Source organism: Ceratotherium simum, chromosome X, assembly GCF_057802395.1.
Source record: "Ceratotherium simum simum isolate JZ-2026a chromosome X, ASM5780239v1, whole genome shotgun sequence".
Classification (NCBI taxonomy): domain Eukaryota; kingdom Metazoa; phylum Chordata; class Mammalia; order Perissodactyla; family Rhinocerotidae; genus Ceratotherium; species Ceratotherium simum.
The window spans coordinates 44,577,999-44,600,960 of NC_141940.1; the positions used below are offsets into that span (position 1 = coordinate 44,577,999).

The 22,962-nt window shown below is 42.4% G+C and overlaps 2 protein-coding genes across 2 annotated transcripts in view; one reads left to right on the forward strand and one right to left on the reverse strand.

Moving 5' to 3' along the window:
* Positions 1-7,868, forward strand: part of TRMT2B (tRNA methyltransferase 2B) — a 52,580-nt gene extending 44,712 nt beyond the window's left edge. The window contains exon 14 of the transcript XR_015550624.1: positions 4,882-7,868. The gene's annotated coding sequence lies outside the window, so the exon portion shown is untranslated. The remainder of the gene's footprint in view (positions 1-4,881) is intronic.
* On the reverse strand, positions 4,887-14,862 carry ARL13A (ARF like GTPase 13A). Its single transcript, XM_087426422.1, is given in 8 exon segments — positions 4,887-4,978; positions 6,166-6,373; positions 6,375-6,534; positions 7,171-7,358; positions 7,889-7,994; positions 9,132-9,381; positions 14,363-14,433; positions 14,804-14,862. Coding segments are annotated over 8 exon segments (1,134 nt in total).
* Positions 14,863-22,962: the final 8,100 nt, after the last annotated feature.

The following is a 22,962-nucleotide window of genomic DNA, read 5'->3' on the forward strand; positions in this document are numbered from 1 at the left end:
CATTCCACAGCACAGTTTGAGTGCTTTGTTAACCAGCACCCGACAACAGAGCCTCCCGGGCTCCCTGGACCTGAGCCGGGCTCTTCATGGGCACAGGGGCGGAAGTACAGGTCCCCTAACTCCCACGACCCTCAGCTCTGATACTATCTCCGTGCCAACAGCAGGAAGTTACTGCTGCTTTCTTTCTCGCCTGGGATAACAACTCAACCTGTGTTTCCCACAGAGATTGATATGAGAGAAAAGACAAGAGGAGTGGGAGGATGGATTATTATAGCTAAAGGAATAAGGCACAGGTCAGGAGTGCCATGGCTACAGTTCCTTTAGGTGCATCTGTGAAAATGAAGTGGGATGAGGGAATGATTTCAAGTCCTGGAAAGCTGGGCAGTAGCTCTCGTTCTCTACACCCCTTTCTGTCAGAAATCCGAGTTTTGGCCACCAAGTAAAGGGTTTACAGGGGTGAGTGACAAAGCAATGAGTCCAGGCTTGACCCCATCCCACCCATGGCCAACGGCATTTTATAGTTAAGAAAAGATTCTCCTGACAAGCGTGGTTTTGTGTTCCATGCACTTGGTTAAGTCTTGCCAGTAGCAATTGCCTTGAAAATGAGTGATTCTAATAGGTTATTGGGAGGGAAGAGTGATATTAAAGCACAGCTGCTTTGGCCAAAGCACCAAACACTCAAATCTCTATGGGATTAATAGCTAGGTTAGCTACTACTGGTTTCTGTGCTCCAACCCTAAATTATCATGGTTCTTCCTTAACCCTTACTGTGTAATAACTATATGACCTGTGTACTGCAGATCACAGTGGATACCAACCCTGTTGATACTACAGGGTGGGTAGAAACAACATATGAATGAAGAGTGGTGACCAGATTTCAGGATTTGAGAACCATTCAGAACAGAGGGACTCCTCTACCTATCCATATTGAATTCTCTAGTCAGAAAGCCCAGGCCTGTCTTGCAAGACAAAATGGACAAGTACCCAGAGCCACATGGGGCTTGTTGAATGATAGACCAGAGTCATATGCTTGAAGTGCCTCTGTCAGGAGCTAGGCTTTAAAAGTCTTGGAGGGGGGCTGGCCTGGTGGTGTAGCGGTTAAGTGCGCGCACTCCACTGCGGCGGCCCGGGGTTCGGATCCCCGGCATGCACCGACACACCGCTTGTCAGGCCATGCTGTGGCGGCGTCACATATAAAGTGGAGGAAGATGGGCACAGATGTTAGCCTGCGGCCAGTCTTCCTCAGCAAAAAGAGGACGATTGGTGACAGATGTTAGCTCAGGGCTGATCTTCCTCACAAAAAAAGTAAATGAATATACAAATAAATCTTTAAAAAAAAACAAAAGGGGGCTGGCCCTGTGGCGTAGTGGTTAAGTTCGCGCGCTCCACTTTGGCAGCCCGTGGTTTGCAGGTTCAGATTCCGGATGCAGAGCGACGCATGGCTTATCAAGCCATGCTGTGGCGGTGTCCCATGTAAAGTAGAGGAAGATGGGCACACGTGTTAGCTCAGGGCCAATCTTCCTCAGCAAAAAATAAATAAATAAATAAAAATAAAAGTCCTGGAGGAGGGAGGCCAAGATCTTGACAATGAAAGGAGAGAAACTCCAAGGCAACAGCTTGCCTGAAAGAAAATTTCCCCTCTAGGCTCAAGAAACTATCATTCATCTTGGTCCCTGGGCTGCCATGCTGAGACATACATTTGTAAGACCTCTTCAGCAGATTTAGGATTCTGAAAGACAAAGATATGGGAGGCAGTGGTTGGCAGTGGTTATAGTTACTTTAGATTCTCTATGCTCTTTGTACTTTAGAACCTAAGACATCTGTTTTTGGGTTGTTCTTTGCAGAAAAGAGGATACCTTTCTCAGAAGGGGGGTACAGCTGTCTAATGATCTAAGCTCCTCCGCTAATCATAATAATAGTAGCTAACATTAAATGAGCTACTTATGTGCTGAGCACTATGCTAAGCACTTTTATATGGATTGTCCCCTTTGATCCTCACAACAAGCCTGTGAGGTAGGTACTCTTATTCCTGTCTTTGCTGGGTGAAATTGCCAGATCACCCAGCTTGATAAGGGGTTTGGAAAGTACAGTAACAGCCTGCAGCAACAAAATTAAGATTCACTCAAAAATAAATAAGGGTGTGCTGTCTGTATTTGGGGAATATTCTTTAAGTAACTTTTTGTGGCTGATAGATTCTATTTAGGAAAATTTGGTTGACACCCAGGAACACATATATTGTACAAAGGGAAGTGTGCCAATATACTGAAATTCAGTTTTATCATAGGTTGTTTCAACCTAAATTTTCCATCCTGCCCTCATTCATAGGTAGCACTCCCACCTGTTTTAGCCACACTTCCCCTTCCCTCTTGGCTGAGAAAGTATGCCTGCCTCATAAACACACATACCATAAAGAGAAATGTGGATGATCCAATTTTCTTAAGAACGTGGGTTTGTTGAATTACAATCTCCTGCCTGATAAAACTCTTCTTCAGTAGAGATATTTGCTGCATCCCCATGTGAGAATGATTATCAGCAGAATTCTCCAGTGATATTTATCAGGCAAATTGGAGGCAAGTAGGTGCGTCAAGGTGGCCAGAAGAAGACCCAGGAAAGATGTAGTATTTTTGGGTAGAGAAGATAGAACACTGGCTCAGCCACACAGGAGATCTGGATTTTAGGAGCGTGTCTGTCAGTGATCAGCTTTACAGTCTTGGGTAAGTCACTTAACCTCTCTGTACCCGGAGTTCCTCATCTGTTTAACAACTGGGGTTGGACTACAGACTCTGTAAGGTTTCTTCCAGCTCCGTGACTAACAAGCTGAGCCTCAGTCAGAATCCTGTCAAAGACTCACAAGGTGCCTGGAGTGGTTCCCTTGGAGATAAGGCCATATGCAATTCATAATAGCAAATGATGTAGCCTTAGATAGTGTGAGACCCTCCAGATGGGGTTGTAAGACTGATCTTTCTGTGCAAGGTTTCTATCCCTCAGAAACAATTATGGGCTAGTTGGTTTATAGTGCTTGGTGAGACTGTATAGGGTAGGAGTTAAGAGCATGAGTTATGGAGTTGGACCTTAGTTTGAAAACCAGTTCTGCCACTTCCTAGTGGGTACCCTGGGACAAATGATTTGACCTATCTGAATATCAGTTTCTGCCTCTGTAATAGGATGATAATAGAGCCGACCTCATAGACTTGTGAAGATGAAAGGCAATAATTTATGTAAAGCACTTAGTCCAGCACCTGGCAAAATGGAAGTGCTCAGTCAGCCATATCTGCTACTACTGTTGGTGTGCTTATTGTTATCCATGTAATTCTCCTGACATGGGCATGGCTAAGCTTCAGCATTTTTCCTGAATATAGCTTTCTCTTTCAGGATAGAGTTTGAGAAAAGCATAAACACATCTTTCTGGCCCAAAGTAGCTCTAGAGTCAGGTCTGGATTCACTTCCCTGCTCTGCTTCTTACGGGCTGTGGGATCTTGGGCAAGTTATTTAACTCCTCAGCCCCTTAGTTTCCTCATCTGTAAAATGCATACAGGAATACTGCCTACCCTCAAGGGTTGTAAATAAGATAATGAATGTGAAGAACTTAGTGCTGTGCCTGACATCCAGAAGGCCCTCAATAAATGGTGGCTGTGGTACTGATGGTGAAAGTAATAGTCATAGTAATAGTAACTACCACCACTGCTGCTATGCCCCTGGGATGGAAGGTTGAATGAGTTCAAGTTCATACAGTTTATGCATACCTAACCAAAGTGTTAAGAGAGGCAGCAATTGCTATTCCTGAAGGAACAGCCTAAAGGAATTGTTACCAGCTTCCCAGATAGTGGCTGGAAATTTAAAACCAAGTTGTTTTTGGAGGTGTGACTGAAAATGATTGAGCAGAGCATAATTTTCAGCAGAAAAGTTTTTTTTTTTTTGTGAGGAAGATCAGCCCTGAGCTAACATCCAAGCCAACCCTCCTCTCTTTTTTGCTGAGGAAGACTGGCCCTGAGCTAACATCTATTGCCAGTCCTCCTTCTTTTTCTCCCCAAAGCCCCAGTAGATAGGTGTATGTCATAGTTGCACATCCTTCTAGTTGCTGTATGTGGGACGCCACCTCAGCATGGCCGGACAAGTGGTGCGTTGGTGTGCGCCCGGGATCCGAACCCGGGCCGCCAGTAGTGGAGCGCTCACACTTAACTGCTAAGCCACGGGGCCTGCCCCTGCAGAAAAGTTCTATTTCTGCCAGTCCCCTTACACCCAAGAACCTTAGGGGAAAACATGTAATTCTAAATTGAGCCTGTGCTTCCAAGGCTCAATTTCAGTTGGTCACCCGTGACGTGTTGTTCACAGGCTTCATCAGAAGTATCTGGGTGCAAAGACATAAGATCTGTGTTCTTCTTTGCTAAGGTCATCTTCATTCTCAAATGGATACCACCTAACTTTCCTTGAGCCTCTCGGTGGCTATAAGATTCATTTGATGGCTAGAATGAGATGGCTAGAATGAGAACAATGGGAGCTCTCAGGGATGTGATGTGAAGAGTAGATGGAGCTGTAGAGAGTCTATAGAGGTATTAGCAAATAGAAACTGAAAAACTGGGTAGTCCTGATGGTTCTGGAAATGAGCCCATTTACTGAGGGAGAGACTTTAGATGTTTCTTTTGACTTCCCTCCATTTTTCTCTTCAGTACTCTGTTAAAAGTCATAAGAGAAAAAAAACAGCCAGTCACTGCAAGCGAAGCTAAGCATCACGTTTCCTGTTCTTCCCAGACCACTCCAGGTTGGGAGGGTGTTAGCCACTTTCCAAGGGGGTGTCGACTGCACCCAGCCTGGCACCCACCCTCTACCCTGGCCTCATATTTTCTCTCACTCTTGCCTTCTCCCCTCTCGGCTTCATTTAAGGAATGCTAACCATAGGATCCAAAGACTTCTTCACAGGAACTTTCCAGTAACATCTCCTCTGGGTCCCAGGTATCCATTCTCTTTTTCACCCTGGGTTCTGAGGTTATGGGAATGAAAAATGAATTTCAGTTTTGAACAGAGATTTCGGGGTAGTTTTTGACATCTAGAAAAACACTTCTCCTCTCTTAAACTCTCATCCTCACCCCTCATGCCCAGAGCAGTGCCTCTTTCCTCCTCAGTGGCCCTGGCCAAATCCAGGCCCCAATCTATAGGAGTAACAAGCCAAGGCTCTGGGGTAGCCTGAAGGGCCAGATCCCTTGGAGAGCAGAAGTGACGTTATAATATTGACAGTTGACCATTTTGGACACTGGAGACCCAAGGAACACTGAGAAGGAGTGGCCATTAACAATGGACCTTCAAATCCTCACAGCTTTCTTTTAATGCCTATATTATATTGGGAGAAATGATATCTGCTTATTATAAAAAGAAAATTTCTAATAAAACAAAAATCCAAAGAAAGATACCTAGGCCTTTTACTTCTCAAAATCACCTAGTATGTTACCCTAGAGAAAACCACCGCTAATGTTTTGGTGATTTCCTTCCAGATAATCTATGCATATATAACATCATGCTGTACATGCTATACTCTGACTTGCCATTTTCTCTAACAAAACATCAGATCATGAAAAACTTTCAGTGTCACTAAATATAAGTCAACATTAGCCCTTTTAATGTCTGTGTAGCATTCCACTGTGTGGATGCACCATAATTTATTGAACCATTCCCCATTGTTAGCTGTTTAGCTTCTTTCCAGCTTTTAGCTATTGTACACAATGCTGTGATTGACAAACCATGAGCATTTTGGGGGGTACTTATAATTATCTTTGGATACAGTTCGAAAAATGAGAGGATTGGCTCATAGGGTTTCCACTTTTTTAAGGTTCTCAGTATATATATTGAGATAGGGAGAGCAGGAGGGAGACAGACAACCAAACTACTCTCCATAAAAGTTGTACCAATTTATACTTCTACCACTGGAAATCATAACCTTTAGGATAACCCTGTAGGCATCCAAACAAAGATCTTGTGTCAGCCAGTGCTGGGGCATCATACTGGGCTACCAGTTGGTGGTCCCCAGGCACTCTCCCTGCACTTCACTCACTTCTGCTGACCACCAACCATAGTATGAGAAGAGTTTCAGACTCAAAATAGGAATGCTGTTTCATAAATTGTGAGAGAAGGCCTATATACCTTTTCTCTGACTAACCGCGGATCCAGCATTACCTTCAAAAAGATCGTCATCAACATATGGAGCTGGGGGCTGCAAGTCATCACTCTGTTTATAGTGAAGCTCACTAGTGTTCCGAACTCCATTTCCCCCAGAACATTCACCTTCCTCCATGGGTTCATCTAAAGCAAATGTCACCGATATATTCTTTTTAGGCCTTAATCTTAAGCCTTCTTTCTGTACGGCAAGAAGATGGAGAAAAAAAAAGTAAGTTGGTTGGTGCCCGAGAGTCAGGGATTGGTCCTTGGGCAATAACATATAAAGAGCGATTTACCTGTAGGATTGGCTTTAGGGGTCTAGCTTCCATTGAGCGTGGTCCTAGATGCTGTCTTCCTTCTTTGGGCATTCCCATCCTGGTAGTGAAGCTGGGGAAGATAGAAAGGACAAAGCAATAGTGAAAACAGACACACTTCAAGCTCCTTAATCAAATGCAGCTATTACCCATCCCTATCATGCCTTTGGACAATTAAAGGGACAATAGAGCAAGAGGACACTTAGGCCTTTTACTCCTCAAAACTTTTACCACCTCCTGCTTTCTTTTTCTTCTTCTTCTTTTCCGTATTCCTGTTCTTTCCCATCTTTCCCTATTATTGGGAGGATCGGAGAACTGGAAGAGGAGAATGTGGGGTAGCTCCAGAACATTCATCCATAGACTATTGCCAATAAGCTTCTTAAGGGGCTCATGCTCCTTTTCTCCTCCATGTGGCAAACCAGGGAATAGAAACCCTGTTTTGGAGAAACTCTAATGCTGATATGTTGGCTCTACCTTTATGCAACTCATCCCACTTTACGTGACCACTCAAGTTGTGCTGGGGGGAGGGTGTACCTAACAATGTGGAATGTTTGTGGTCACTGCCCTAGCCCCATTTGAGCCAACTGAGCTTGAGAGACTTGCTCAGCACCACACAGAATCCAAGCACCTCCCAGAATTCTCTGCTCATGTTGAAGATTGACTCCTGCATCTATTCTTATCAGTACACCTAATAGAGGCAGCTCAGTACCTGTCTGATGAGCATCTTTCGCCAGAGCCTCTGGTACTCTTGGAGGTTGGAAAGCTTGAGGTGAGTGGCTGTTGACGATTACATAGCTCTTCATATTTATCACCAATAGCAGCTAATAGCCAGCGTAGCCCTTCAATTATGGACTGATGGTTCCTTCTTTGGAGGTTTTTGATGGCTGAACAGGGTTCCTGTGACAAAAAGACAAGAGAAGGCTCCAGCCCAGGAGCCTGAGACCCCTGGGGCCCACAGTCCCAATCACTCTCAGCCAAAGAGCAGAGGTACATATAAATTCTGCTGTGCCTAGAGAGGCTCTAAGACTTTCTGGGAGACACTCAGCTTTGACTCCTAAGAAGGTAAGTGAAAGATACAAAAGCTAAGGTCCTTTAATAAAGTGATTGTGGTATAATATCTTGGATGTGTGACCTTGGGAAAGTCACTCAGAGTCTCTGAGCCTTAGCTTTCTTATCCATAAAATGAGGATATTGAAACTTTCAACTTGACACACCTATTTTGAACACCTAATGAGAAAACAGATGTGAAAGTGTTATAAGAATGTGATATTTATTCTCACTGTTGGGTCAAAAATCATCATTGTAGATGTTGCCTGATGGGGAGAGGCTTGGCCTGAGACCCAGCCTATGGGGCTGATTACAGAATGGGCCGAGGGGTGCATCAGCTGGGCTCGAGAGGGTGAGGGAGGGGAGGGACTGACACTTACCACTCGGTACAGAGACTTGTTCTCCTTTACTAGCCTTTCCAGGAGTAGATATTTGACAATATCACAAGGTAGGAGGGCGTCCTTCTTGTCTTGTTTGTTTGCCATGCTAGAGCAGGGCATAGGAGAGAGGGAGGGAAGAAGAGAGGAAGAGTGAGACAGAAATAGAGGCCAAGGGCAAGAAAAGAAGGGAAAGAGGGGAGAACCAATTCTGGTACACCTGCTGCATATCCAGGAACTAGCTTTAAAGACATACCCAGTGAGATGGGCCAGACATTTTTCCAGCCAACTCTCAAGGGAGGAAAGAATAGCCCAAATAACGTGAATCCAGGATAATCCCCAGGCCTCATTTCTCACTTCCTCTACACTCCCGCCGTGAAACTTTAGTTAAAATTGCTAGCTGGGAGGGGTTGGCCTGGTGGCATAGTGGTTAAGTTCACGCGTTCTACCTTGGCGGTCTGGGGTTCGCGGGTTCAGATCCTGGGCATGGACCTACACACCACTCATCAGCCATGCTGTGGCGGCATCCCATATACGAAATAGAGGAAGATTGGCACAGATGTTAGCTTAGCAACAATCTTCCTCAAGCAAAAAGAGGAAGATTGGCAACAGATGTTAGCTCACGGCCAATCTTCCTCACACACAAAAAAATTGCTAGCTGAGATATGAACAGATTTGGAGTTTTTACATCCTCTTCCAAACTCTGTTCATGCTTGAGTTGGGGATGCTAATGAGGAACGAACAAGGCAAAAAGGGAGTGGGGGAGGGGTGAGGATTGCCAGGCCACCTGAATCACCACCCTGGAATAAGTGTTTGTTACATAACTATTGGACAGTCTACCAAGGGAGGAGGCCATTGACATCGATTATACAAAATAGGGATTCTTTTCTGCCACTGTCTCAGGTCAGATACTGAAGCCAGAAAAGAGAAGCAAGTTCAGGAAGGCAGTCTTCAGGAAGAGTCGAGCGATGGGGGTGGGAGATCCAGATATTACTCTCCATTTCTCTTTGATGCTTGCCTTCAAAATTACCTTTGCACAATTAGGTAATGTGTTCCCCCATGTGTCATAGAAAGTGGCTCTTGAAAACAGCCCCCAGAGGACTGGGCCACTCCCCAACGCTGAGCCAAAGGGAAGAGGAGGTCTAGCTGGATGTGACAAAGGGACCACCCAGCCCTGTTTCTGTCTACTTCTCTTCTGAAGGCACAAAATGGGAAGGGGAAATTGAGCACAAAGGCAGAGTCTTACAGTAGGATGGGTTTCCCTGCCACTCTTTTATCAGACAGCAGACGTGTTAGGATGATCTTCACTTCCTGCATGCGTTCTAAGTCGCTGGAATCCAGGACAAAAACAAGCCCGTGTGCTTGCGCATAGTAGTTTGGCCAGATTTCTCGGCCCTTCTTGTCTCCATTCAGGTCATAGATGGAAACTTCATACTCATCCAATAGGAGTGTAGTTAGTTCAGATTTCACACAATGGCTCATCCTACTGGGAAGTACTATGCATAGGGAAGAGAGGAGAAGCAACCACAAAGTAGGAGAATATATTAGATGAAAGAATTTGTTAAACAATGATCTGAACCTTGATCAGAGCCTGCCCTGTGGAATCCTGCCACCCTGCTCACATTCACGGATTCATCTTCCTAACCCGGTCCTTTGCCCATGCTCCCCTCTCCTGGCTCAGTAACCTTCGGTAAGTGCCCACTGCTCCCAGGGTAGAATACAGACTCCTTTGCCTCCTAACCTGCCAGACCTATCCCACCCTGACTGGTGTCCACAGTGTCCCTGGTACATACCCAGTCTCTTCCTCCCTCTGCTCCTTGGCTCACACTCCCTCCACTCAACAAGAATGCCATATTCCCTCTTGCCCTGGGTCTTTACAAGATGCTATTCCTGCTGCTTAGAATACTCTTCCACTACTCTTTGGTTGGTTAATGCCTATTTTTTTTTAAATATCAATTTAGATCTTGTTTCCTCTAGAAAATTTTCCCTAACTCACACCACCATCCCCTAGTCTGGATTAAGATGCGTTTCTTCTGGGTTTACCACTATCACAGCACATATTACAGTGTTGTAAATTCTATGATTTACTTCTCTGGGTTATAAACTGCAACAGGACAGGAACCCTGTCAATTTTATTTACCATTATATTCACAAAGCTGAGCATAGAAGCTGGCACACAGGTGCTCAATAAATATTTGGTGAATGAATTTGATAAATGAATGAATGAATGTACAGCAGGCCCTTCTCTCCCACCCTTTCTCCAAGGCCCAGCTCAAGGACCACTTTCTTTAGGAAGCCTCTCTGACCTGCCCAGCTCTCATTTCTCTCTCGTTGAGCATATGGTCTGTTAAACTGGTCCTTCACCTCATTCTGTGCATGCCCTATCTCCCCAACTAAAATATAAGCTCTGTAAGGGAGGGGTTCTGCATTACCTTACACACAGTAGGTGTTCAGTAAACGTTTATGGTGCCTGTTACTGTGGATGAGAGTATGAAGTCCTCTTCCTCAGATCTCCTCCAAGAAACCATGCCAAACTGAGATACATTTGTCCTTTCAAGGCTATAGCCAGAGCATACAATCCCATAGGGCATTCCATACCTCATTCAGCTCCCATGGAAATGCAGTTCAAAATGGCAGTCTTTATGCACGTTCTAGTCTATTGGACGGACAGTTCTGGCCTAGCTCTCTGCCCACATCAGTAGCAAAATGACTTTGTAGATTCTCTACACTCATACCTACAAATTCTACAACCAGAATCAGTAGCTTGTTTATAGTCTCAGATCTACCTGTGACATTTTCCATAGGATTGCCACAATGAGTCATTTCACTGAGAAGTTAGTAAGATGCTTTCAGATCTTTGGAAATGTATGATTATATACACATTTATGTGTATACATATATATCTTTATGTGTATATATTATTATGTTTTAATGTGGTCTTATAACTTCTGTTTTCATGTTAGTCAATGATCTTTTTAATTATAGCTTTCATGTAATTTTCAGTCACAACTTTGATGTGATATTTGCTATATTAGACTACTTAAAAATAATAAGTGAATAGGTTAAAACTCTAAAGGTAATTTTTAAATCTTGTTTCCTGCATCGAGGCAAGCTTTGTATTATTTATTTTTCCCTGTCAGAGCAAAACATTTTCCCTAGTTTTTCTTTTCTTTTTATTTGAAACCTTACCAATTCCTTTAATGCAGTCTATTGTTGGTGAACCCTAGAAGCCACAAGAAGTTGTTCCCTGACAATTTACTTTTCTCTTATTTCCTCTATTAATTTATAAACTCCCTGAGAACAGGTACTGAGTCTGATTCATCTCTATATCCCTAGCAAGTGTTTCATAAAGCACAGTCTGGGGACTGTCTGCCTCAGAGTTACGTGGGGGTGATTGTTAAGTCCTACCCTACACCAAATGAATCAGAATCTCTACACTTGAGATCCAAGCATTTGTGTATTTAACAAACTCTTACATGTAACAAAATCGCCAGGTGATTCTTCTGCACTTTAAAGCTTGAGACGCACTGCCCTAGAGGGCAATGAAACTCATGCCTCTTGTGTCTCAGCATCATCTGGTGCACTTGTTAAGATTTTGATTCTGTGGGCCCTCCCCAGACCAAAGTATCTGAACCTCCAGCTCCCGCATCAGTAGGTGTGAAAGCTCCGCAGCTAGTTCTGATTTTTGGCTCTCAGTACTCAGTATGCTCCAGGATTACCTGTGGAGCTTTTAAAACCTATGACACTAGGGGCCGGCCTGGCGGCTTGGCAGTTGGGTGCGCGCGCTCCGCTACTGGCGGCCGGGGTTCGGATCCCGGGCGCGCACCGACGCACCACTTCTCCGGCCATGCTGAGGCCGCGTCCCACATACAGCAACTAGAAGGATGTGCAACTATGACATACAACTATCTACTGGGGCTTTGGGGGAAAAAAAGGAGGAGGATTGGCAATAGATGTTAGCTCAGAGCTGGTCTTCCTCAGCAAAAAGAGGAGGATTAGCACAGATGTTAGCTCAGGGCTGATCTCCCTCACAAAAAAAAAAGAAAAAAACCTATGACACTAGGCCTCATTCTCTGAAGAGTTAATGCCATAGATTGGGAGTGGGGCTCAAGCATCATGTTTTTAAAAAAAAAAAAAAAAACTCCCAGGTTGTTGAAATCTATAGCCAGGTTAAGAGGCACTGCTACAAACACCCTTATTTAGGGCACCTGCTTGTGCTCAAGCTTAGGTTTCTTGCTCCCACCCCCACCTCCCCCATGACCATGCCAGACAAAACAGTTATAGTGAATGGTGTCATCGATAATAATGGCTTGTGTCCCGAAATATTTTATAGCTGGCATCTTCAGATGTTCACACACATTACTACTTGTGGATTGAAGTTTCCTTCCTAGGCTATTATCTGTTCTTGGCAATCTTAAACATTTGCAGGAGCAGGGGAGGTGAGCCATTGCATTTTGGGTACAGAGCAATGGACTCTGGTAGTCCTGCATAGACAGAGGAGGCCTGAGACATTCTTCAGAATGTGACATCAGTGGCGCTTTGCTTCTTGGCCATTAAAAACTTCTCTGTGAATGAAGTCATAACCATAAACTTATTGGTTTATGAATCAGCCCCAAGTTATTCACCAAGCACAAGGCAAGCTATACAAGTAAGAAATTAAATAGAGTTCAGGCTCTATCCTCTCAGAATTAGAATGGAATGCAGACACTATTCTCACAGACAAAATAACATTTGGCTAATTGCAGATGAGTGCTTCCCAAAGCTGGCTGTCCATCAGAAATACCTGGGGAGTTCTTAAAATATAGATTCCCAGGCCCCACTCAGACTGGATAGGAATCTAGGGGTGGAGCTGAATTGGGGCTCTAAAAATTATCCCCACTTTTATCAGTAATCTTTTGATTTATCCTGGCTCCTAGATTTCTATACTGCTGTTCATCTTTTTACTACTTCTGCCTATCAGAGAATTGGGAGAGGCAAGGAGTCAAGTTTGCTGCATATAAGGTGGGCTACTAGGCTGAACCATTGGCTAAAATGTGGTGCTTGGGGCTGCTACTCTGGGAGTAGGGGGAGGAGTGGGGAGGGAGAAGTCGTAAAGAGGCAACATGTAGTCTGAGCAGAATGGAATTGGGGAGAACATTCAGGCCAGAAATATTTATTGAATACCTACCTGAAGGTACTAAAAAGTACAGAGACTAAAGATACAGAGCTGAAAAGATCCATTACTTCTCCTCCAGGGGCTCACAGTCTAGGGAATGGACTTGCAGTCACACAATGATGTTGCGATAAGTACATGATAGAGGGAGGCACAGAATAGAGTGGGATTCCGGGAAAGAGGTGCTGGACGTTAGGGATGACTTGCCTTAGGTCAAGTTTAGGCTGAGTCTCGAGGCATTTGATTAAGCAAGTAGATGATGGAGGGGATGAAATGCTAGTTGTTGCGACAGCATGTACAGAAAGTGTTGGGCACGTGAACTACAATGGTAAGATGGCAGAGGAATGGCCAGTCATTTGTTTTGGCTCTATTAGCAGGCATATGCGGAGAGCATGGGAAATGAAACTGGAGGAGAAGTCAGGGTCCAAATTATGGAGGACCTTGTGTGCCGCTAGGAACTAAAGTTTTATTTTGATGACAATGGGGAGGCATTGAATGGTTTTGATCAGAGAAATGCCATGATCAGATTTTTGCATTAAGTCCTCAGCCAACTGTGTGGACTGAATACTGGGGGCGCAACTAGAGATGGCAAGATCAGCCAGCAGGCTGTTACTGTAGTTCAAGGAAATTGATGTGGGCTTTAAGTAGGCCAGTGACAGAGGAGTCAGGTTAGCCCTTTTCTGTATTTTGCTAAGGGTTGCCAGGTTATATAAAACTCAGCCACGTCATCATACCTGTTCTTTTATTTAATCAACATCAATGGAGGGCATCCTATGCCAGCCACTGTGCTGGGTTCTTTGATTGATTGGCTACCAGTTAGTGGGGTCTTCACAACTAGAATAGTATCTCCCTGAAATTCTGTGTAACTGCTACTTGAAATGTCAAGGTATTAAACTGGAGATCTGGTATTAAACTTGTTCATCTCTGAACTGACAACATTTCTCAAGCTCCAACCCTCTCTATTAACTGTCACAAAGAGTTTCATATTATTAAACTTCTTCATCATCCCATACTTGTCTCTCTTATCTAGACCAAATTCCACTTTACTAGAGCTCTGAAACTAGACAGTTTCAAACATGCTGTCCTTCATAATTGACTGCAGTGCTTTACATAGTTTGAGCTCATTAATACTGACACTATGAGGGGACCTTCAATTAGGATATCTTGTAAAGGAGCAGGTGATAGACATTACAAAACAGGCTGATAACACTCGAGGAGAGGGAACCTGAGGGCCATGAAGTAAGGCTAAGAAGGAATGATTATTTCATTCGTCCCTGGGGCCCATGGGAGATGTAAACCAATATCTAATACCCTTAGTTCCTTACGTCTTTGGAAGACCTCCAAAAGAACAGTTTTGCCTGAGTTGTCTAATCCAATGATGATGATGGTTACATTCCTGGAAATGGAAAAGAAAAATGAGTCAAAGTCTTAAAAGCACTGTTAGTTCTTAGGCTAAATAGAGAATTCTAATTTTCCTTGGTGTTTGGGGCTCTGCCTATAGTAGTCCCAATGCATATGCCATAAAAGGCACAGCCAAGGTGGTGTGGGAACCACTCCCCAAAGCCTCAAAGGATGCTTTTCTTCCCTGATTCACTTGCCTTGTAGAATTGGCCATCCTCCCCACAACCCTGCCCCTAATCTTGCACACAGTGGTTAATCACTTCCCCTAACAATATGTATCATGGAGATTTGTCCCTTGAGGGACTGTGGGCAGAAACATTGGAGGAAATGGTGGAGTAAGTCAAGAGAAATAATTGCAATATTACCTTCGTGTCTCTTCTGTTGTCTTGAGCCGAGACCAGCAGGAGGACAGTAGCCGGAACATGATTCAGCTTAGTTCTTTAATATTAAGGGAACAAGTAAACAAGAAATCAGCCCCATTATTAACACTGAACCTAAGTCAGCTTATAACTACACAGGTGCTGATAAACAGAAAGCCTGGAATTGTCAGAAGTCCATTACCTCATTCTATCCAATCTTGTCTATAAATGTCATAGAGGGAGGGACTGGTTATCCTCAACTCCAGCAGCAGGTTCCTGCAAAATGGGGTGATTTCTTATTAAAGCAACTCATACAGGCACGATGGCATTAGATGTGACCTATCCCTTCAGCCATAGTTTAACCCTGTAAGGAATATCTTCATTCAACCTTGTTGGGGTAGGTGGGGTGATGCCTTGGACAAGAACCAGCTTAGATTTCAAGAAGGACCTATTGGAAGACCTGTTCTAAGTAACAGCTATCCATTGGTCTTGATTCTCTTACTGCCTCCGCTTCAAAAATGTGGGTGTTGATGACACACTGTCATAGATTTTATACAATTCCTAGAGCTGTAAGGGACCTTAGATCATCTAGTCTAATATTTCAAACATCAGTCCAGGTGCCCCACTCTCAAAGATTCCCAGGATACTGCATAAGCTCCCCAGATGATTTCAAAGTGCAGCCATATTTGGAAATGATCACCCAAGTAAAGAGGATAATTTAGATAATCATTTTAAGGTTCATCCGTGTTGTAGCATGTATTAGTATTTCATTTCTTTTTGTGGCTGAATAATATTCCATTGTAGAGGTATACCACATTTTGTTTATCCATTCATCAGTTGACGGACATTTGGATTGTTTCCACTTTTTGGCTCTCATGAATGATGCTGCTATAAACATTTGTGTACAAGTTTCTGTGTGGACATATGTTTTCATTTCTCTTGGGTATATACCTAGGAGTGTAACTGCTGGGTCATATGATGACTCTACACTTAACCTTTTGGGGAAGTGCCAGACTATTTTCCAAAGTGGCTGCAACATTTTGCATTCCCACCAGCAATGCAGTAGGGTTCCAATTTCTCCACATCCTTGCCAACACTTGTTGTTGTCTTTTTGTTTATAGCTGTCCTCGTGGATATGAAGTGGTATCTAATTGTGGTTTTGATTTACATTTTCCTAATGGCTAATTATATTGGAGCTCAGAGCTGGGGGAAGCTCTGGTTGGGTTAGCAGAGTACTTTGGCTGATGCTCAAATGGCCTTTGCTTAGCTATCTGATGAACACAGTGTATGTGCCAGCTTATCAATGGATAACTTAGCAGGGTTCTGCAGAGTCATCCACTGTTTTGGAGAATTGCCATTCTCAAATACAGACACACATTTCATAGCATTTTTTTAGAGCACAGTTCATTCCCTAGGAAATCATTTGGCTTCCTGTAAGGACCTCCCGGAGAATGGCTCTGTCTTATGCCAGACAAAAGGGAAACCTTATGTATGGCTTATGATCAAAACCAGCCTTACTCTAACTTTGCTGGTGAAGCTGATAAGACCTGGAGCCTGAAACACCAGAGCCTGATTGTCTGGGTTCCACGATAGCCATCTCCCTTTGAGACAAGGCCAATAGCAGCTTCATGTCTATTTCCTGATAATTGGCAGAGCTTCCTAGCTTGATCTAAGACTCTATGTTTGTTAGTGCCACCAAGAAAGGTCAAATTGGCATCACCCAAGTTCTTCTTTAAGAACTTATCCTAAGGAAGGATAAATCGGATAACCGAGGAGGAGAACAACTGGGATTACCAGTCCTTTCTTTCATTTTCAGTGCCTCTCCTGGCTACCCTGGGATGAAATCACCTAAATTAAACCTACCATTTTCAGATATTGGTAGAATGGAGATAATGATATATTTTGCTTACCTTGAGGTGGTTAATTATTTATCTGATTAGAAGTTGGTTATTTTTGGATGAAAGACTTAAGATGTGTAAAGTAATAGGAAGGTGGATTGAGCTTTCTAAGCTTGCCAGATTTACATAGCTCAATTGCCTAATTATGAAGCATACGGCAACATCCTAACAATGGCCATCAAGGTTCTGACATATCTATGGCAACCACTGCCTGGTTTATAGCAACCAAACCTACATCTCCCTACCTTGTATGATTACAGCTAATTGCTAAATCAACTCTTAGTTTTTTTTTTTTAAGTTTACAAATTATTTATATAGAACTTACTATGTGCCAGCGCTCATTTAAGCACTTTATACCTATCAGCTCATTTAATCCTTATTGCAACATGGCAAAAAGTAGGGGCTATCATTCCTACTTTTAAGAGATGAGGTTCACAAAGAGGTTAAGTAACTTGCCCAAGGTTACCCGGCTAGTAAGTGGTAAAGCCAGAATTCAAACCCAAGCGGTCTGGCTTCAGAATCTGTATATTAGGTTAAGGGTCTCACAGACTGTGTGAATGAGAAGACCTCGGGTACCAGAGAAACTGCCTCTTCTCTGGACCTCTCCATCTCTTCTCTCCCAACTGTATTGTACTTATTCTTTTTTTTAGTGAACTTTTCAAACATTTTTTTTTTGTGTGTGAGGAAGGTCAGCACTGAGCTAACATCTGATGCCAATCCTCCTCTTTTTGCGGAGGAATATTGGCCCTGAGCTAACATCCATGCCCATCTTCCTCTGCTTTATATGGGACACCGCCACAGCATGGCTCTACAAGCAGTGCGTTGGTGCGCGCCCGGGATCCGAACCAGCAAACCCTGGGCTGCCACAGTGGAGCGCGCGCACTTAACTACTTGCGCCACCGGGCCAGCCCCTCAAACATTATTTTTTAGAATGGTTTTAGATATACAGAAAAATTACAAAGATAGTACAGGGAGTTCTCATATACCCGACACCCAGTTTCCCCTATTCTTAACATCTTACACTAGTATGGTGCATTTTTTACAATTAATGAACCACTATTGATACATTATTACCACCTAAAGTCCATGCGTCATTCACGTTTTCTTAGTTTTTATTTAATATCCTTTTTCTGTCCCAAGATTCATCCAACATACCACAGTACATTTAGTTGTCAAGTTTCCTTAGGCTCCTCTTGGCTGTGACAGTTGCTCAGACTTTGTTTTTGATGATGTCAACAGGAGTACTGGTCAGGTATTTTGTAGAATGCCTCTCACTTGGTATTTGATATTTTTTCTCATGATTAGACTGGAGTTATGTGTTCTTGGGAGGAAAATCACAGAGATACAGGCCCTTCTCATATCATATCGTGAGTACATGCTGTCAAAATTAGTTATCTCTGACGATGTTGACCTTGATCTCCTGGCTGAGGTGGTGTTTGTCAGGTCTTTCCACTGTAAAGTTACTCTATTCTCTCCTTTCCGTGCTGTGCTCTTTGGAAGGAAGTGACTATGTGCAGCCCACACTTAAGGAATGGGGAGTTATGCTCCATCTCCTTGAGGGTAGAGTATCTACATAAATTATTTGAAATTCTTCTCTGTGCGAGGTTTGTCTATTCTCACCCATTTGTTTATTAAATCATTTATTAATGCAGTATGGGTTCATTGGTATTTTATACTTTGAGTTATAATCCAATACTACTTTATTTTCTTGCTCAGATTTTTCCAACTTTGCCATTGGAACTTCTTTCAATAGACTCCTGTATCCCTTTGACATACCTTCATTGTTGTGGTTTTTGTTTTTTTGAACACGTTCTTGCTTTCTGGCACTATAAGACACCTCAGGCTCATTTTCTGCATTCCCTGCCCTAGTCATAGAATCAGCCATTTCTCCAAGGAGCTCTGGATGCTTTCATTAGAGAATGGTCTTAGAAACCAAAATCTGGGTACTAGATGTGCTCATTGCTACTGGAATGTCATTGCTTCTAGGCCCTCTCAGATGACAGAGCAAGGAAATATCTGTGTGTATACTGTTAACAAACAAAATTCAACTGAGTAAATTTGAAAATCTAATTGGCTTTATTTAAATGATTCATGAATTGGGCAGCATCTCTTCTGGCAAGCAGAGAGATATGGTAAGGGGTTACACAACATGGAAAGCTTTTATAGTAAGGAGGGAAAGACAAGGAAAGGAAGTCATCAGCAAGGAAAAAATGAAAGTTCATTGGAGGAAAGTAAAACTTCAGATGATGATGGCTTCTCATTGGTTGAGCTGTGGTGTTTTCCATTGGCTGGGCTTGTTGCTGGGCAAGAAGGAAGCCTTCCTTGCTCTTGCTAAAGGAGCAAAGTAGTTGGACTTCCTCTCTGGGAGTGCAAGGTATGTCTCTTCCTATTGGGGTCACTAACTGACACTTGTTGCTATTGGGGTCAGTAACTGACTCTTCCTGTTGGGGTCTGTAACTGATGTCTTCCTAGTTGGAGTAATTGACAATGAGTGGTAGGGAGTGAAAGCTCCCTCTACAGGCCTTCCTGACTCCAGTTTTAGTTGAGGTTTCCTTTATTTTAACAATACTAACTTGTAATATGTACATGTATCTATAAATATTTATGTGACCATGTTTGTCTATGTTGAGCTAAACATGAGATCATACTGATGTCTTCAACTCTAACCCATTACCATGTGGATCATTCTAGCCTTCTCCCTTTGCTTGGCTGTAACCGCCCACTCGAACAATGAGAAATCTGGCTTCCACCATCTGCAGTCTATTTACTTGATTGTTCAATTCCAGTATACATGTATAACAATATCAGAATTGTTAACTCCTATACCCCCATGGGAAACAACTTGATCACCTAGAGTATAGAGTTGTGTGCAGTTCTTTTTGTCTTTAGTGTTACAGACTCCACTTATTTCCAAAGTTACTTGGGTGAGCACACTTACCCTACCTCATTTAGTGAATTTATTTCATACATTTGTAATACACGTACTGTAATAAGTTAATTTTATATATCAACTTGGTGCCGAGGTATTTGGTCAAACATTATTCTGAGTGTTTTTGTGAGGGTGTTTTTGGATGAGATTAACATTTAAATAGACTGAGTAAAGCAAATCGTGCTCCCTAATACATGGGCCTCATCCAATCAGTCCAAGACCTGAACAGAACAAAAAGGCTGACCTTCCCCTGAGTAAGAGAGGATTCTTTCTGCCTGACTGCATTCAAACTAGGACACTAGCTTTTTTCCTACCCTCAGATTCAAACTGAAACAATAGCTCTTCCTGTGTCTCAAGCCTGCTGCCTTTGAACTGAAACTATACCATTGGCTTTTCTGATTCTCAGGCCTTTGGACTCATACTGGAGCTAAACCATCAGCCCTCCTGGGTCTCTAGCTTGCCTATTCACCCTGCAGATCCTGGGACTTGTCACACTGCATAATCGCATGAGCCAATACCTTATGATAAATCTATACACATTCACACGCAGACACACATACACATCCTATTGCTGGGATATGAACAACTACACATTTTTGCCTCAGGGCCTCCTTCGATCCTACCCTTTGTATCTTGCCTCTTATACTCTACTCTACCTTCACTTTAATGGTTCCTTCTCATCTTTCAATTGTCACATCTTCCTGTTACCTCCTCAAAGAAGCCTTCCCTAACAAAGGTTGTTTCCCTTTCCTATTTCCATCCCTGTTTTTATTTTTAACAACTTTTTAGTTAAAATAAAGCACAGATATAGAAAACTACACAAAACAAAACTTAGCTTAAAGAGTTATTATAAAGTGAACACCCTAGTAACCACCACTCAGGTCAAGGAATAGAACTTTGTCAGCAACATCAGAAGCCCCTCCATGTGCCCCATCTAAATCACAGCCACCTCCCTCCCTGCAAAAGTAACCACATCTTGACTTTTTTAGTAATCACTTCCTTGTGTTTTTTTATGGTCTCTATCACCTAAGTATGTATCCCTAGACCCTAAAGTTTGTTTTTTTTAGATGTTTTCTTAGTGGTTGCCATGGGGACTATAATTAATATCCTAAATTTATAACAATATAGTTTAAATTGATACCAATTTAGCTTTAATAGCATATAAAAATTCTGCTTCTTTGCAGCTCCACCTCCACTTTGTTGTTGTCACAACTTACATCTTTGTATATCATGTGCTCAATAATATAAATTTAAAATTATTTTTATGCATTTATCCTTTAAATCATGTAGAAAATAAAAATGAAGTTTATAAACCAAAAATACAGTAATACTGGCTTTTATGTTTATTTATGTAGTTATCTTTACCAGAGATCTGTATTTCTTTGTGTGGCTTTGAGTTACTATTTAGTGTCCTTTCATTTCAACTTGAAGGATGCTCTTTAGCATTTCTTATAGGGCAGGTCTACTAGTAATGAACTCCCTCAACTGTTGCTTATCTGGGAATGTCTTATTTATTCCATTTTTGAAGGACAGTTTTGCCAGATATAGAATTCTTGGTTAACAGTTTTTTTCTTTCAGCACTTTAAATATATCATCTAACTGCCTTCTGGCCTGCAAGGTTTCTGATGAGAAATTAGCTGATAATCTTATTGAGGATCCCTTGTTTGTTTTGTGTCACTTCTCTCTTGCTGCTTTAAAGATTCTCTCTTTGCCTTTGGCTTTCAACAGTTTGACACCTTATGAGACACACTATGTCTCAGTGCGAACCTCTTTGATTTTATCATACTTGGAGCTCGTTGAGCTTCTTGAATGTGTAGATTCATGTCTTTGAATCAAATTTGGGAAATTTTCAGCCATTATTTCTTCAAATATTTTTTCTGCCCCTTTCTCTCTCTCTTCTCCTTCTGGGACTTCCATCATGTGTATGTTGGTTCACTTGATGGTGTCCCACAGATCCCTTAGCTTTGTTCACTATTCTTTATTCTTTTTTCTTTCTGCTCCTCAGACTCGATAATTTCAGTGGTCCTATCCTCAAGTTCATTGATTCTTTCTTCTCCCTGTTCACATCTGCTGTTGAACCCCTCTAGTGAATTTTTTATTTTAGTTATTGTACTTTTCAGCTCTGCAATTTCTACTTGGTTTCTTTTTATAATTTCTATTGATACTCTCATTCTGTTCATACATTGTTTTCCAGGTTTCCTTTAGTTCTTTATCTATAGTTTCCTTTAGCTTTTTCAGCATATTTAAGATAGTTAAAGCCATTGTCTAATGATTCTCATATGTAGGCTTCCTCAGGGATGGTTTCTATCATTTTATTTTTTTTCCTGTGCATGAACCATACTTTCTTGTTTCTTTGTATGCTTTGTCATTTTTTATTGAAAAGTAGACATTTAAATATAATGTGATAACTCTTGAAATCAGATTGTCCTCTTTCCCCAGGGTTTTCTGTTTTTGATTGTGGAGGGCTGTGGTCATCTGTTTAGTGATGTTTCCAAACTATTTTTTTGAAAACTATATTCTGTGTTATGTGTTGTCACTGAAGTCTGTTTTTTAGCTTGTATTCAGCTTATGTTTTTGAAGAAATTTCTTTAAACACCAAGAACTAAAGCAAAGAAACAAAAAGAACTCACCTCTTCCTGTCTTTACAGATTGGCTTTGTGTTGGGGGACTTCTTTAATCCTTATCCAGGCTGTTTATAACTCTGCCTTAGCCTTTACTTCCTGCTTGCACTGAATGTAGAGATCAGCCAGAGGTAAAACCTTAGGGTCTTCTCAGGTCTTTTCTGAGCATGCATCTTACCCTAGATATGTGGCTTTATAAATTTCCCAGTATACACAGGCACTTTTGAATGCTCTAATTTCCCAGAAGAACTTTCTCCCCTGCTCTTCCTCCCAGGCTTTACGTAGTATATTGTATGACTCAATCATAATCTTTGCCCCAGCAAGCTGTAGGTTTTTGTTTGCCTTACAATATTTTCAAGCAATACCCATCACTTTTCTGCCCTGAATGAGTTCTGAGCTAGGTGAAAGAGAGATTAGAACCTTGCATCAGTCCTTCAGGTAGCCCCCAGACAGGTTAGAACAGACCTACACAATAATTTGTAAATAAGGTCTGCTCTACTCTTTCTGGTACCAAGGTCTCACACTGGGAATGCAGGCTGCCATCTTCAAGACCACCACTGAGCTTGGGAGGGAGAGGGTGGGGTAAGGGCAAGTAAAAACACCACAAAGCTTTCATGCCATTTTTAAGTTTTCTTTATTTTTATTCAGTGTTCACTTGGTTGCTGTAAACCTTTGAGTGTTCTCCAGAGTTCTGACGAAATTGAGAGTTTCTGCTTG